This window comes from Psammomys obesus, unplaced genomic scaffold (assembly GCF_907164565.1).
Source record: "Psammomys obesus unplaced genomic scaffold, mPsaObe1.curated_primary_1811, whole genome shotgun sequence".
Taxonomy (NCBI): Eukaryota; Metazoa; Chordata; class Mammalia; order Rodentia; family Muridae; genus Psammomys; species Psammomys obesus.
The window spans coordinates 3645338-3661597 of record NW_026596166.1 but is presented as its reverse complement, the minus strand read 5'-3'; the positions used below and the strand labels follow the sequence as shown (position 1 = coordinate 3661597).

At 38.5% G+C, this 16260-nt stretch overlaps 1 protein-coding gene and 1 non-coding gene across 4 annotated transcripts in view; both read left to right on the top strand.

Annotated features, from left to right (window-relative positions):
- Fut8 (fucosyltransferase 8) overlaps positions 1 to 16260 on the top strand; it is a 230500-nt gene that overhangs the window by 165130 nt on the left and 49110 nt on the right. For all 3 annotated transcript variants that reach the window (XM_055595342.1, XM_055595341.1, XM_055595343.1), the window contains one exon: positions 1176 to 1413. In XM_055595342.1, the coding sequence (XP_055451317.1) occupies positions 1176 to 1413 (238 nt within the window). The remainder of the gene's footprint in view (positions 1 to 1175; positions 1414 to 16260) is intronic.
- Positions 11173 to 11336, top strand: LOC129667828 (U1 spliceosomal RNA). Its single transcript, XR_008718821.1, has one exon. It is a non-coding gene; the product is annotated as a U1 spliceosomal RNA (small nuclear RNA).

Sequence of the window (16260 nt, the reverse complement as noted above, 5' to 3'; positions counted from 1 at the left end):
CTAGTTAAAACAAACAAACAAAAAAGGCACATCACAATTTAAGGATAGCTACAATACAAGTATTCTACATTCACTTGTGAAAATTGCTGGTAGCTGTCATCAAGTTTGTTATAAAGAAGTTCTTAGCCAGTCCTGAAGATACCTGATAAGCTAGGGTCAGATGGAAGGGGAGGAGGTCCTCCCCTATCAGAGGACTTAGAAAGGGGCAGGGAAGAGTTAAGGGAGGGAAGGTGGGATTGGGAGGGAATGAGGGAGGGGACTATGGCTGGGATACAAAATAAATAACCTGTGATTAATATAAAAAATTTAAAAAAAGAAATTATAAAAAAATAGAATTCACACATTTCATGTGCCAAGTTCAAGGCGTAAGCTCTCAGTTTCCTGCTCCTGCTGCCACGCCTTCTCACTATAATTGAGTCTTGACCCTCTGTAACTGCCCAAATAAACTTTTTTTTCAATAAAAAAAAAAGAAGTTCAATGACTGATATTTTGTAAGTGTTAAATGTTGAACTTCCTTTACTCAATATCTTAAGGAAGTTGCGAGTGTGTTTGTGTTTGTGTGTGTGTAGTTACTGCATGACATGCACAGGATTCAGTTCTCTTCTACCATATGATTCCTATCATCAGGCTTAGTGACAAGTGCCCTCCCTCACTGACCCATCACACCTGTTCCTCTGTACCCTTAGTTTCTTGATGGAAACATGGGTTTTGTCTGTAGCATTCAATTTCTGGGACTAAATTAATGGTTGAATTGCAGCTTTTCCTTTAAGTTTATTTGGATTTTGTCATAGAATGTAAACTGTGAGTGCTGAAGTGCTGCTGGTACGTGGAACCCGTCTTCCATCACCATCTCAGGGTTTGCAACTTTTATTCAAGACTGTTCACACTTGTATGTTCTGAGTGATAGAAAAGTAAGAGACTATTTTTAATGTAACTGCTTAATTTCACATTTATTTAGGGATATTTCAAAAGCAGTGCTTTTTCTCTGTCATCTCTAAAATATGCATATCAAATTTGTATTGAATTTTGTTATTGGATAACATCCATAAGGCCTGATTCTTTATTTAAATAAGAAATATGCTGCACCACTTCTGGCTTATTATGTAGATTCTAATACCTGTGGCCAAAATTCGAAGTTATCCTCTTCTGTCTTTTCCTTCACTGCTGACTGGCAGAATCCCAAGGACTGCAGCAAAGCCAGGAAGCTGGTGTGTAATATCAACAAGGGCTGTGGCTATGGCTGTCAGCTCCACCACGTGGTCTACTGCTTCATGATTGCGTATGGCACCAGGCGAACGCTCATCTTGGAGTCTCAGAATTGGCGCTATGCTACTGGTGGATGGGAGACAGTGTTTAGACCTGTCAGTGAGACGTGCACGGACAGATCTGGCCTCTCCACGGGACACTGGTCAGGTAAGGAGCTTGTGCAACATGGCGGATATCTGATAAGGTCAGATTAGCAGATTTCAAGGTACAGTTTTACAGACTATAATCACCTTTTCTTCTTGATTCATAAATGCTATGCCTTAGGCTAATAAAATAAAGAACAGTATTTTATTGTTACAATATACAAAAATATAAAGTAATGTATACCCAGGTGTACGTACCTTTAATTCCAGTGCTTGGGACTCTTGAGATGGAAGGATTATGAGTTCAAGCTCAGTCTAGGTTACATGGCATAAATCTGTTTCTAAAATAAATAAATAAAATTTATTTAATAATTTATTTTACTTTAATAAATATTTTATTTTTTCCAATTTTTTTATTTTTTTAATATTAGTTCCAGTTTGTTAACTTTGTATCCATGCTATATCCCGCTCCCTCTTTCCCTCCCAAACCCACTCTCCCTCCCTCATCTCCTCCCTGCCCCTTTCCAAGTCCACTGATAGGGGAGGACCTTCTCCCCTTTCATCTGATACTACTGGTTTATCAGGTCTCTTCAGGACTGGCTGCAAAGTCCTCCTATGTGGCCTAGCAAGGCTGCTCCTCCCTCAGGGTGGGGGGAGGTCAAAGAGCCAGTCATTGAGTTCCTGTCAGAAATAGTCCCTGTTCCCCTTATTAGGGTACCCACTTGGATACTGAGCTACCAAGGGCTACATCTGAGCAGAGGTTCTAGGTTACATCCATACATGGTAATATTTTATCTTGATTTAGCGAATTCACTGTTTTTTTTTTTTTTTAAGGGGTACCATTTAATATTTTAATAAGGATGATGTAAGTTTAAGTTTCACTTTTAAGGTGATATTACTGAATTCATTTACTATTTATAATTATTACAGAAAGTCGACTCAAGAGTCTGAAACCTAAGAGTTTCAAACATTAACATGCATGCATGGAACACTTGTTAAAATGGAGGATTCTGATACAGGCTGTCAGGAATGAACCCAAGAATCTGTATTTCTGAGAAAATTTCTATATCTTGGGACCAAAGTTTTAGTACCATTGAGATAGACTGTGCTGACAACTTTGTCTCCATTTTAGTTGAGGACAGTAAAACCTTGTTTGTTTATATAATTTTATATAATCATGGAACTGTAGCCAGTTAAAGCAAAGGCCTGTTTTCCCCAAGCTCTGGAAATTTCTTCAGTGGTAGTCAGATCATAGAAGGAAAAACGTAGACTGACTGCATTTATTAGTGTGTAGTTTGGCCCTGCATGTTTGCTACAAATAGTTACTTGATTTTCAGACCTTTTAGTGTGAAGGTGAATTTCAAGCATTCAGTTTCTGAATGTTGCAGGTAGACAGGATGCAGAAATCAGCTTTCCTTCACTCGTGGAGTCTACTTGAGGCTGAGGGACATGTCCAAGATCACATAGCTTCTAATGACAGAGGTTTACTTGCCTTTAGTACAGCTCTTTCCAGTAATTCATGCTAAACAGTTATTTAGCCAGAACAACCTATAAGAGTCTAGTGTTATAACTAAATTGAAGTGGCCCCAAATGTCTAGGAATTAAGTAAAATTCACACCTATATACTTATTCCTTCCCCTGTGCTGTAACTAGCATAGTATTATCTAAAATCGTCAATTTCCCTGGTGCTAATGAACTGACCTTTGCCATTTGGTAATCTTTAATTCATTAAAATGGTGGTTATTTTAAATTGCTTATAAAATTATAAATAACTTAGACATTAATCTTATATCCAAAACAATGAATTTATGTTTATGATCAGAATGTTTTTGTTTTTATGAAATGTAAAGATGCCATCCATTTTGTTTATATAAATTATTAATAGTATACAAGATACATATGTATATTAGAGAAACTAAAACATTTCAAAATAGAGGAGACAGCTCCTTGATATTATCAATTCTTTGGTTATAAAGATATCTGTTGTTGTGACTTATACAAAGAATCCTGGGTTTTTCTTCCCCACCTTTGGCTCCACGTCCATGAAATTCTTATTGTTCAGAGACATTTTACACGATGTGCCCGTGGCTGGAATTTAATGATTCCTATTTATATGCATCACTAGTGCAGGAATTTGTGTGTATATCAGATCATTTCAAGCTACCTCTTGCCTTCTAGGCTGACTTCTGTTGCTCCTGCATTATTTTATAGTGGTAAGACCATATCCTGGACTGGGAAGATGGTTTTGCATATCAGAGCACTTGCTTTGCAAGCATGAAACCTGCGTCCAGATTCTGGAACCCATGTATAAAGCTTAGCATTGCTGTACACATCTGTAATCCTGGTGCTACAGGGCGGGGGCGGGGGGTGGGGGTGGCAGTGGAGACTGGAGAATCACTGGGGTTCTAGCCACTAGCCTAGCCCTGTGGTCAGTGAAAGACCCTCTCTTAAAGGGATAAGGTGGAATGTGTTAGAGCAGGACACTTTCCTTCTGGCCTTCATGCATATGACCACTTGCGCCCATTTGTATACAGTGCATGTGTGTGTGTGTGTGCACACATACACACACAATCTTTTATAAGTGTTTTGGTAGGCGAAGGGAGGGAGAAGCATAGTAAACAGTATGCGTCTAATTAAAATAACCAAACCCCTTGTGTCGCCTGCACACATCGTGTATACTCTTAATAGTTGTGTGCAATAGAGAGAATAGAACAAAGTCAAGGTATTTTTCTTAGTAGGAGGTAGCTCCTCAACTTACACTTAGTAGGCCACATTGATCTATTTATGCAGCTGTAATAGGCATCTTTCCTTTTTATTTAATTCTTTGAAGTATCTTTCAACAATTAATGATTTGTATTGAAAATATAGTATTCTGTTTTAGGCTAAAGGTGATAACTAACTTCTAAAATCATTTTTGTATTTGGCATACATACCCTTGAATGTAATGATGTAGTGATATGAGTTCCAGTGATTTAAACACTCTCTGGGATTTCTTTTTTCTTTAAAATTTTTCATACAAGTCTTTGACTTGCTTGGTTAGGGTTACACCAAGGTACTTTATGTCATTTGTGGCTATTGTGAATGGTGTTGTTTCTCTAATTTCTTTCTCAGCCCTTTTGTCTTTTGTATACAGGAGGGCTACTGATTTTTTTGAGTTAATTTTGTATCCGGCCACTTTGCTGAAGGTGTTTAACAGCTGTAGGAGTTCCCTGGTAGAGTTTTTGGGGTCACTCATGTATACTATCATCTGCAAATAGTGATAATTTGACTTCTTCCTTTCGCATCTGTATCCCCTTGATCTCCTTCAACTATCTTATTGCTCTAGCAAGGACTTCCAGCACTATGTTGAAGAGATATGGAGAGAGTGGGCAGCCTTGTCTTGTCCCTGATTTCAGTGGGATTGCTTTAAGTTTCTCTCCGTTCAGTTTGATGTTGGCTATAGGCTTGCTGTATATCGCCTTTACTATGTTTAGATATGTGCCTTGTATCCCTGATCTCTTCAGTACTTTAAACATGAATGGATGTTGGATTTTGTCAAATGCTTTTTCAGCATCTAGGGAGATTATCATGTGGTTTTTTTTCTTTGAGTTTGTTAATATGGTGGATCACATTGATGGATTTCCATATATTGAACCACCCCTGCATACCTGGGATGAAGCCTACAAATTTCAAGTCTCTGAAGAAAGAATTAGAGGAAGATATGAGAAGATGGAAATATCTCCCATGCTCATGTCTTGGCAGGATTAACATAGTAAAAATGGCCATCTTACCAAAAGCAATCTACAGATTTAATGCAATTCCCATCAAATTACCAACACAATTGTTTACAGACCTGGAAAGAAAAATTCTCAACTTCGTATGGAATAACAAGAAACTGAGAATTGCTAAAACAATCCTCTACAATAAAAGATCTTCTGGAGGTATCTCCATCCCTGATCTCAAGCTGTACTATAGAGCAACAGTTATAAAAACTGCATGGTACTGGCATAGAAACAGAATGGTGGATCAATGGAATCGAACAGAAGACCCAGAAATAAACCCACACACTTACGGACACCTGATTTTTGACAGAGATGCCAAAACCATACAATGGAAAAAAGATAGCATCTTCAACAAATGGTGCTGGTCCAACTGGATGTCTACATGTAGAAAAATGAAAATAGATCCATACTTATCACCCTGCACAAAACTGAAGTCCAAGTGGATCAAAGACCTCAACATAAAACCAGACACATTAAATCAGCTAGAAATAAAAGTGGGGAATACCCTAGAACTCATTGGTACAGGAAAAAACTTCCTGAACATAACACCAACAGCACAGGCTCTAAGAGCAACAATCAATAAATGGGACCTCATGAAATTGAAAAGCTTCTGTAAAGCAAAGGACACGGTCATCAAAACAAAGCGACTGCCTACAGATTGGGAAAGAATCATCACCAACCCTTTATCTGACAGAGGACTCATATCCAATATATATAATATATATAAAGAACTAAAGAATCTGAAATGCAGCAAACCAAGTAATCCACTTAAAAAATGGGGAACAGAGCTAAAGAGAGAATTCTCTGTAGAGGAATATCGAATGGCAGAGAAGCACTTAAAGAAATGCTCAACCTCATTAGCCATTAGGGAAATGCAAATCAAAAGAACCCTGGGATTTCACCTTACACCCATCAGAATGGCCAAGATGAAAAACTCAAGGGACAACACATGCTGGAGAGGTTGTGGAGAAAGGGGAACCCTTCTCCACTGCTGGTGGGAATGTAAACTTGTACAACCACTCTGGAAATCAATCTGGCACTTTCTCAGACAACTAGGAATAGCGCTTCCTCAAGATCCAGCCATACCACTCCTAGGCATATACCCAAAAGAGGCTCAAGTACACAAAAAGGACATTTGCTCAACCATGTTTGTAGCAGCTTTATTTGTAATAGCCAGAAGCTGGAAACAACCCAGATGCCCCTCAACTGAAGAATGGATGCAGAAACTGTGGTACATCTATACAATGGAGTATTACTCAGCAATGAAAAATAAGGAAATCATGAAATTTGCAGTAAATGGTGGGACCTGGAAAGGATCATCCTGAGTGAGTTGTCCCAGAAGCAAAAAGACACGCATGGTATATACTCACTCATATAAACATACAACATAGAATAAACCCACCAAAATCTGTACATCTAAACAAACTAAGCAAAAGAGAGGACCCTAACTAAAATGTTCAATCCCCATCCTGAAAGGCAAAGAGGATGGACATCAAAAGAAAAAGAAAACAGGAAACAACCTAGGAACCTGCTACAGAGGGCCTCTGAAAGCCAGAAGAAAACAGGAAACAACCTTGGAACCTGCCACAGAGGGCCTCTGAAAGCCTCTGCAGTATAGACTGTCAAAGCAGATGCTGAGCCTGATGGCCAACTGATGGGCAGAGTGAATGGAATTTTATGTAAGAAGTGGGAAATAGTAAGAGCTGGAGGGGACGGGAACTCCACAAGGAGAGCAACAGAACAAGATAATTTGAACACAGGGAACTTCCCAGAGACTCATACTCCAACCAAGGACTATTCGTGGAGATGACCTGGAACCCCTGCACAGATGTAGGCCATGGCAGTTCAGTGTCCAAGTGGGTTCCATAGTAATGGGAAGAGGGACTGCCTCTGACATAATCTGATTGGCCTGTTCGTTGATCATCTCCCCCTGAGGTGGGAGCAGCCTTACCAGGCCACAGTGGAGGACAATGCAGCTACTTTTGATGAGAACTGATAGACTAAGATCAGAAAGGAGAGGAGATCCTCCCCTATCAGTGGACTTGGGGAGTGGCATGCATGCAGAAAGGGGAGGGAGGGTGGGATCGGGAGGGGAGGAGGGAGGGACTCATGGGGGGATACAAAATGAATAAAGTGTAATTAATAAAAAATTTAAAAAAATTTTTTTCTTATTTTAAAAAAATACTGGGATTATCATTTAAATTATTTTGGCACTTTGTTTTTTTTTTTTTTCCCATTGCTGTAATGAATTGAACTTAGGTATTAATTTAATAAATTGAATTGAAAAGAATTTGTAAGTGAAATGAGAATCAAGAAAGAGTTTGCAGTGTAAGTATGCATGTCTGTAAATGGCCATTTTCTATATTTGTTAATATAAACTGTATGGTTCCATTTTTCTCTGTGGCTCATTACAAAAGAGTTTTACCATCCTTTGCTCGTGCCTGGCACCCATGCTAGAGTAGTCCTTACATGAAGAAGACAGTCTCTCCCCTGTCGTGGGCAGGCGAGGGGCACAGGCAGGGGCTGTGTGAGGACATGAGGTATACTGTGCACTACTGTAGTGGGAGTAAATTTGGACTACTGCACAGCACAAAGTTAAAATAGGTTCTTCTGGAAGAGTGGATAGGGTGCCACCAGGCAGGAAACGCCTGAGACTTCTGGCTGTTTATTTTCTCTTGAAGGCTTAAAATGTGGCAGCAGGATATGCATATTCCTGAGTTATTTGTCAAGGACTTGACCGGAGCACTTTAGATTTATTTTTATTTTTGTGTGTGAGGTTTTTGTATGTGTGTGCCCTGCGCATCCCTGTTGTCTGTAGAAGTCAAAAGAGGGCATTTGATATGTTGGAACCGGAGCTGGGATGGTTGTGGGCCATTACATCAGTGCTGGGAGCTAAACCTGGGACCTCTGCAAGAACAGTAAGTGCAGTTTACCACTGAGCCATCTCTCCAGGCCCACAAGAGCATTTGAAATGCAATGACAAATAAATACAAACAAGTAACACAATTAAACTACCTCCCAATGCATTCCAGATAGTCTCATCAAGCTGTGTCAAACACTTATAAAATTATAATTTTTTAAAGTGAAAAGTCTGTTGTTTTTTTTTTTTTTTTTTTTATTTTATTTTTTCTTTTTAGTTACATTTTCTTAACTCCGTGTCCCAGCTGTATCCCGCTCCCTCATTCCCTCCCCAACCCCACACTCCCTCCCTGGTCTCCTCCCTGCCCCTTTCCAAGTCCCCTGATAGGGGAGGACCTCCTCCCCTTTCATCTGTCCCTGTTTTATCAGGTATCTTCAGGGCTGGCTGCAAAGTCCTCCTCTGTGGCCTAACAGACTGCTCCTCCCCTGGGGGGAGGTGTCAAACAGCCTGCCCTTGAGATCCTGTTAGAAATAGTCCGTGTCCCCCTTACTTTGGAAAACTACTTGGTTACTGAGCTACCACAGGCCACATCCGAGCAGAAGTTCTAGGTTATATCCATAGATGGTCCTTGGTTGAGTTTCAGTCTCAGAAAAGACCCTGTGCCCAGATATATTTGGTCCTTTTAGAGCTCCAATCCTTTCCATATCATACTAACTTCCCTTCATTCATATGATTCCCTGCACTCTGCCGAGGGTTTGGTTATGAGTCTTAGTGTCTGCTTTGAAACACTGCTAGGTAGAGTCTTTCAGATGCCTTTTGTGGTAGACTCCTGTCATAAGTTCAAGGCACATCCCATTTGTCTTTCTAAATGAGGATTAATCACCTTCGCCTGTGTCCACTTTCTTGATTATCTTCTTTAGGTGTGTAGATTTCATTATGTTTATCATGTCTTGTAGGTCTATATAAGCGAGTATATACCAAGTTTGTCTTTCTCCTTCTGGGATACTTCACTCAGAATGATCTTTTCTAGATCCCACCACTTGCCTGCAAATTTCATGATTTCCTCCTTTTTGATTGCTGAGTAGTATTCCATTGTGTAAAAATACCACAATTTCTGTATCCATTCCTCCGTTGATGGAAAAGTCTGTTGTTAAGAATGAATCTTCGCAATATATTTCTCCCTGAAAGTTTTTGGCAGGATGAGTCCAGTGGTTTAGGAAGGATTACATAATTATCATTAAAGTCACTGTGGACTGAAAGCACTTTCGTTATTGAGGTTTCTGAAAATCTCTTCAAGTCTATTTTGGACCTGCCAAAGGCTGCTAATAAAGTATAGGTGTTCTAACTTCCTGTAAAATGTTGGGTAACTTTTTCAGAGATATGAGTGTTTTTGTAAATACCTACCACACTTTTTATGGTAATAGGTGTGTTCCTTAAAATATTATATAAGTTAAATTTTATAAATCAAGTCATGTTTTAAATATTCATGTATAGCTGTGTAAATATATTGAATATTAGAATTATAGTTGAGTCTTCCACCTCTTCCTAAAGAGATGTTCCTTGTAATCCAATTAAAGTTTAAATACCTTTAAACTTAATACAGTTTGTATTTTCTACAGAAATTGCAGATAGCATATTATAAGTCAAATTGGTTTTTCTCGGAAATTAACTGTATTGTCATAGTTATTGTTCAAAATTTTGATGTACAACTTTATTTTTAAATACATTTATCAAAAATACTATATAGATGCCAATAATGAGCATATTTATGTTTGTGGTTTTTAATAAAAATATATTACTGCTGTAAACAAGGAAGTCCAGTATTATCCAGTTTTTTTAAAAAATGAAATGTTTGTAGGCACTATAGGATATGTAACATAACAAAACCTAGTCCCTGCTTTTCAGGAACTTGCCTTTGACTGTATAAGCCAGATATCTGTAAATATTTTTTTTCTTTATTTACAGCTTTTTTTTATTAATTACATTTTATTCACTTTGTATCCCCCCATAAACCCCTTCTTCCTCCCCTCCCAATCCTACCTTTCTTCCTCCTTCTCCATGCATGCCCCTCCCCAAGTCCACTGATAGGGGAGGTCCTCCTCTTCTTCCTTCTGATCCTAGTCTGTCAGCTCTCATCAGGAGTGGCTGCATTGTCATCTTCTGCGGCCTGGTAAGGCTGCTCCCCCCTCAGGGGGAGGTGATCAAAGAGCAGGCCAATCAGTTCATATCAGAGGCAGTCCCTCTTCCCATTACTGTGTAACCCACTTGGACACTAAACTGCCATGGGCTACATCTGTGCAGGAGTTCAAGGTTATCTTTATGCATGGTACTTGGTTGGAATATGAGTCTCAGGAAAGACCCCTGTGCTCAAATTTTTTAGTTCTGTTGCTCTTTTTGTAGAGCTCCTGTCCTCTCCAGATCTTACTATTTCCCACTTCTTTCATAAGATTCCATGCACTCTGCCCAACAGTTGGCTGATAGGATATGTTTAGTGTACAAAGAAAAATGCAAAATTGTATAGTATAAGTCATCAGAGTAACTTTCTGGTTTAAGAAATGAGACTTCACTGGAAGCACAGACTAAGTCTTTACATTATCATCTACAAGGACAATTCATTGATTTTAAGCCAAAAGTTAGTTATGTGACTTTGGTTAGTGTTGTGATTTGAATGAATGACTCTCATAGGCTCATATGTTTGAATGTTTATTTCTCAATTGGTAGAACTGTTGGGAAGGATTATGAGGTGTGGCCTTGTTGGAGAAGGTCATTTGGGGTTTCCAAAGCCCACTGCAGGCCCAGTCTCTGCCTGCCTGGGACCATGCATGCTTCCTGCCATGTGAACCATGTCCTAATCCTCTAAAACTGTACACAAGCCCTCGATGACGCGTCCTCAGTCTCCTCACAGCAATAAATCGGTAAGATAGGTAGTATTTGTACCTTCCTTGTTCTGTATTTTAATAAGGTTGTTATAGATATTTACCATAAAAACTTAATTTGGCAATTCTTCATATGTTCTAAATCACTCATATGCTGTGATTACCCCTTTAGTTTTTCGGAACAAAATAACAATAATTGCATAATTGAATGTTAGGATTCTAGCAAAGCTTCTTTTGAAAAAGATTAGCAAACAACATTAACAAAATTTAGAAGTGTTTGATAGATTTTTTTTTAAACTCACTTAGAAATGAAACAAGGAAATTATATACTTACCTGGCAAGGGACATACCGTGATTACAAAATAGCTTTCACAGGGTGAGACTCAGCCATTGCAATCTGGATGAGCTGATCCCTGTGATTTCTCCAAGTTTGGGAAACTCAACTGAATAATTTGTGGTAGGTGAGGGACTGTGCTCCCACTCTCCCTTAGAGCAGAGAGATGAGGAAAATTATGAGAGAAGAACAAAGTGAAAATGAAAATAAGCATTCTCTTACTTATCCCCAAGGAAAACAAGTTTTGGCTCTTCAAGTTAATTCTTCCCACATGAGAATCAGTCTCCACTGCTTCATAGAGTGATCCATTTATATCCCTTGGAAATGTCTAACAGTTAACACCTAGATTGGATTACGAACCTGATGTGTACATTTAAAATAACATTTTGGTTTCAGAGAAATATTACTATTTATAGCCTACCATGAATCTCAAAGGCACTTGTTATGAATGAATTAAAATTAAATTTAGTTCATTCTACTATTGTATTCTACTGTACAAGCATTAGCTTGTGTATTGCCACTGTCGTGGGCACTTACATTATCTGAAGCTTTTGCTAGTATAAACAGTGATTGATTAATAGTTATCTTCAGGCATGACTCCTTGTGCCTATATAATTAACATATTAGTTTTCCTAGGCTAGTGCTTGTTAAACTTGTTCACATCGTGTAAAATATATTTTATTGCCCATGTATTCACTTGAGTGGAGTGCCATATGGTAAAGTCACAGATCATGACAGGATCACACAGAACTAGAAGGTCTTTGGATGTGAGCAGAGCAGTCATATTGCTGGATTAAAATGCTTGTACACATTGCCCACTTGTTAACACTACCTATGGTTGCCTTCACACTAATGTGACAAGATAGTTGTTAGGGACCTATGGATAGAAAAGGTGTGTGTGTGCTTAAAAAGATTTATCAGAAGGAACGGACTTGCATGATCATGAGAAACCCATTACCTGACATTTGCAGGTAACTCAGTGCCTCACAGATTCTCTTGTTTTCTTCCGGAAGTGTTATACTTTCAGTTGTCATATATTTATCATTAATTTTTATATTTAGCAAAAACAAGATAAAGATTGAAATGATGGTTTTACATGTTTCTCTCCAGTTTTTCCACGCTGTCTGCTAAATATTTGTAAAAATTAGTCAACAGTGTAGTAAAGGATCCTTTTCTATTTTCTCCATTCTGTGGGTCTGCTCTATTTTTGTATATGCTGCGCCTTGAAATTTTGCTAGTCTTCAAATACTCCAACATGTTAAGCATAAAGAGCATCTCCCTAGTAGTACTACTGCTAGGTCATAGCAAGCTATACATTTTGTTAGCGTGGTAGATGCTCCAGTGGCATGATCAGTTAGTGTGCGGTACTTAGAGAATATTTTGTTAGCTTGTCTACATATGTTTGATCCCTTTATGAGAATTATTTTAATGTCTTTTATGTTTCATGTTTCTTTTAGCTGATTATTTTATACTTCCATTAAAATATTGCCAAAAGTAAATGGGGCTTTTTTAAGTCTTCCATGTTGTCTCGGTGTTCAGAAACATAAGTCTAATAAATTAGCTCCTTTACATATACTGCCCATTTCTCAAAATATATTGTACTCCTTATCTTACTAGTCTACCTACAAATGTATTCTTTAGAAGCAGCTAGTGCTTACTCCCTGCTTTCCCTTCCTTCTCCCTCTTTCCCCTTCCCTTTCTTTTCTCTCCCCACTCTCACTCTAGGAACTATACACACTAAGCAAGCACTGTACCCCAAAGCTACATTCCTACCCTTTAAATCAATTCCACATCTATCAAGTAAAGAAAATAAAACTAGACCGCATGGTTTCTGGATTTCTTACAAGGAGCAAATAAGGTAACATGCATGAGAATATCTGAAAATATTTTAAAATATGCCCTTATTTATAATAGCATTCCACTAGCACTAATTTGCTTGGCATTTTATGATGAGTTTTAATTCATTCTGGGATTTTATATTCACATATGTGTAATTGTTTAAATAGACTAAATATTAAAAACCTGTTTTAAGATTCTTATTTCTAATGTTTCCAGCAAAACTGCAAAAAATTAAGCTGAAAATATTAATTTAGAAGATTTTTATTAACTAAATAAGGTATTTTTCTTACAAAGTTCAGTTATATGAGTCTCTTTGAGAGTCTTCAATTTATTTTTGGTTTGTTTCCAAATAACTTTAATGCACCCAACAACAAAGTTCATGAGCATTTATAGGACTACAAATTACTTACTCAGTGATAACAGGTGAAATTCACAGTGTCTGGCACAACTGAAAATTACCAAGCCTTGCTAAAAAAAAAAAAAAAAAAAAAAGAAAAAGAAAAAAAATAGATCATCTTCACCAAAGAAAAGTGATTTTAGGCCTAGATCTGTAGCTAAGTGCTTTGTATACACAGTCCCCAGGGTCCATCCCCAGCATTTAAAGGAACACCAAACAGTTCTACAACAGAAATGACAAGTATGGCACTGGGATGAACAGGGCAGAAGGAGATAGGACCATATGTTCTAGGCTGACCTATGCAACATGTATAGACCCTGGGGGAAGGCAAGAAGAAAGGGAAATTAATTTATAGTTTTAAACCCTTCCATAAGGAAAATATCAGGTCTGGATGTCTTCACCAGTAAACTGAACATTTAGGAAGGACTCAGTACCAGTGCAGAAAGTAAAATATGTGGCGGGATTTTAATCCAGAAACATGGCTACTCTGGCTAGAATATAGACACACCCTTAGCACATACCTTTAACTCCAGATGATGAAGGTAAAGTCAGTTTGTAAAAGGAAACACCCCTGTTTGAAAATGACATCTAATTGTGAGGCAGACAAAGTGATGAATCAGATGAAGATTTGATAGAATGAGTCAGGATAAGTACTTCCAACTCTCACCAGAAGAGACAGGAAAACAAGGACTTAGGAGAGCAGTTCAGAGAGAGAGAAAGAAAGAGGAGGGGGGAGAGAGGGAGGCAGTTTTACTGGGATAGTTTCACAGTGAGCGTAAGGAGAGAATAAGCTAGACACAGGTGAAGACAGAATGAGCCAGAGAATAAGAAGGCAGAAGATTAGAACAGATTTCTAGCGTTAGTTTGTGGTCAAGCAGAGCAATTCAGTGAGAAACTGAGAGGAGCCAGATTGAATCATTCAGCTTGGAGAGGACTTTGAGACAGAACAGCTGAGTTGAACCAGCTATCCAGAGCTCAGAAAGAACTAGAAAGGGTGAATTTATTCAGCAATAAGTCTCAGGGGCTGAAAGCATTCTAGGCCTAGATTAGATTGTATGAAGTCTAGAAGCTTCCAGGACTAGGCCTAGGTTAGCAGATGGAGGCTGTAAGCCTCCAAGGTGACAATTACATGAGGAGAATAAAAGATACTTTAACAAGAATACTTACTTTCCACATTATTGTATAAGGCAGGGTCACCTTTAAAACGAGGTTTGGCTTCCTACAGCAGAGAGATCCCCAGATGAACAGATTGATGACAAGTTCATTTGGGTGCATGAAATATGGGGCACAGCAGATCACACATCCAAGAAGAAGACTCAGTTGGTTCTATGAGACAGCAGACATGTTGGATCTAAGGTCATCGATCATTTAATTCTCCCTCATTCTAACCTCTAACCTCTTTAAGCATTCTGGCTTTTCCTTCCATCTGGCTGTTTGAGAGGTTGAGGCAGGAGAACTATGAACTCAAAGCCTGCTTGGCTTCATAGTTCTGCTGGCAAACTCCATTCAAAAACAATGTGAGTATCTTTGACTTTGAAGACACTGAATGTTTAGATGCTCTTCACTTTGTGTGCTATGGAGATCTGTAGAGCAGTAACTAGATCTCATGAGCCTTGCTAACTAGACTGCCATGAACTCTGTATATTACATTCCGTTTAGTGCCCACAATAACCTGTATGCTCACATTTCATATAAATATGTGACTTGCCAGAGGTGCTGCAGGTAGTAAGATACAGAAGCCCAGTCTACCATCCAAAACTGAGCTTTTTTAAAACTTTGTATATATTTTTTAACTGATTAGTTAATTTACATCCCAACCGCAGTTTTCCTTCCCTCCTCTCCTCCCAGTCCTTCCCCCGACTTCCCTTCCACCCTCTTCATCCATTCCTCCCTTTCTCTTCAGAAAAGAGAAGGACTCCCATAATTTTCCACCAGCCTTAGCCTATCAAGTTGCAGTTAAAACTTGGCATATTTTCTCCTATTGAGGCTAAAAAGAGGCAGCCCATTAGGGAGAAAGGATCCCAAAGGCCGGCAACAGAATCAGAGAAGGCCCTGTTCTTGCTGTTAGGAGTCCTATATGAAGACCAAACTGCACAACTGTTACATATGTGTGCAGAGATCCTATGCCAGTCCCATGCTCCCTAGTTGGTGATTCAATCTCTGTAGGCCCCTATGAACCCAGGATAGTTGATTCTGTAGGTTTTCTTGTGATGTCCTTTGAATCCTGATCTTAAATTAGCAAGTGATCATTTTCAGAAATCTCCATCCGGCTACATTTTTAAAAGGTTGTTTTAAAGAGCAGCAGCCGCAGGGACATATATAGTCTATAGGCATCAAATATTTCCTACTTGTCCCTTTGCAGAAAAAAAAAAAAAAAAAAAAAAACAGTTAATAATTGAACTTCTTATACTCAGAAAACTCTCAGTCTAAGCAGGAATAAGCTCAAACATTTAAAAAGTCTTTCTCTTGGGGTCAGATGTGGTCAATAGTATTGTAAAATCATAAACAAGACTCCAAAGGATGGGGGAAGAATATGCCCATTCTAGCCAGATAAGTAAAAAAGAAATGGCATTTTAAAATTGTTTTTGGCATAGTTGCTAAAATAGCCAGAAATCTTAGGGATGGCATCCTACACACTGGAGTGTCTGGCAGATAATGATAAAATGTCCAGGTGCCTGTCACATCTTGCTTAGAGAGGGTTCCAAAATATCAGAACTGGGAATTATTTTTCTTCAGCCTCTAATTTGCTGAATTGCATAGAAGAGAGACTTAAGCCATCTGCTTCTCAGTTTAGCCTTTAGTCAGATGTGACTTAAAAACTCAGTTTTGATGGCTAATTATATT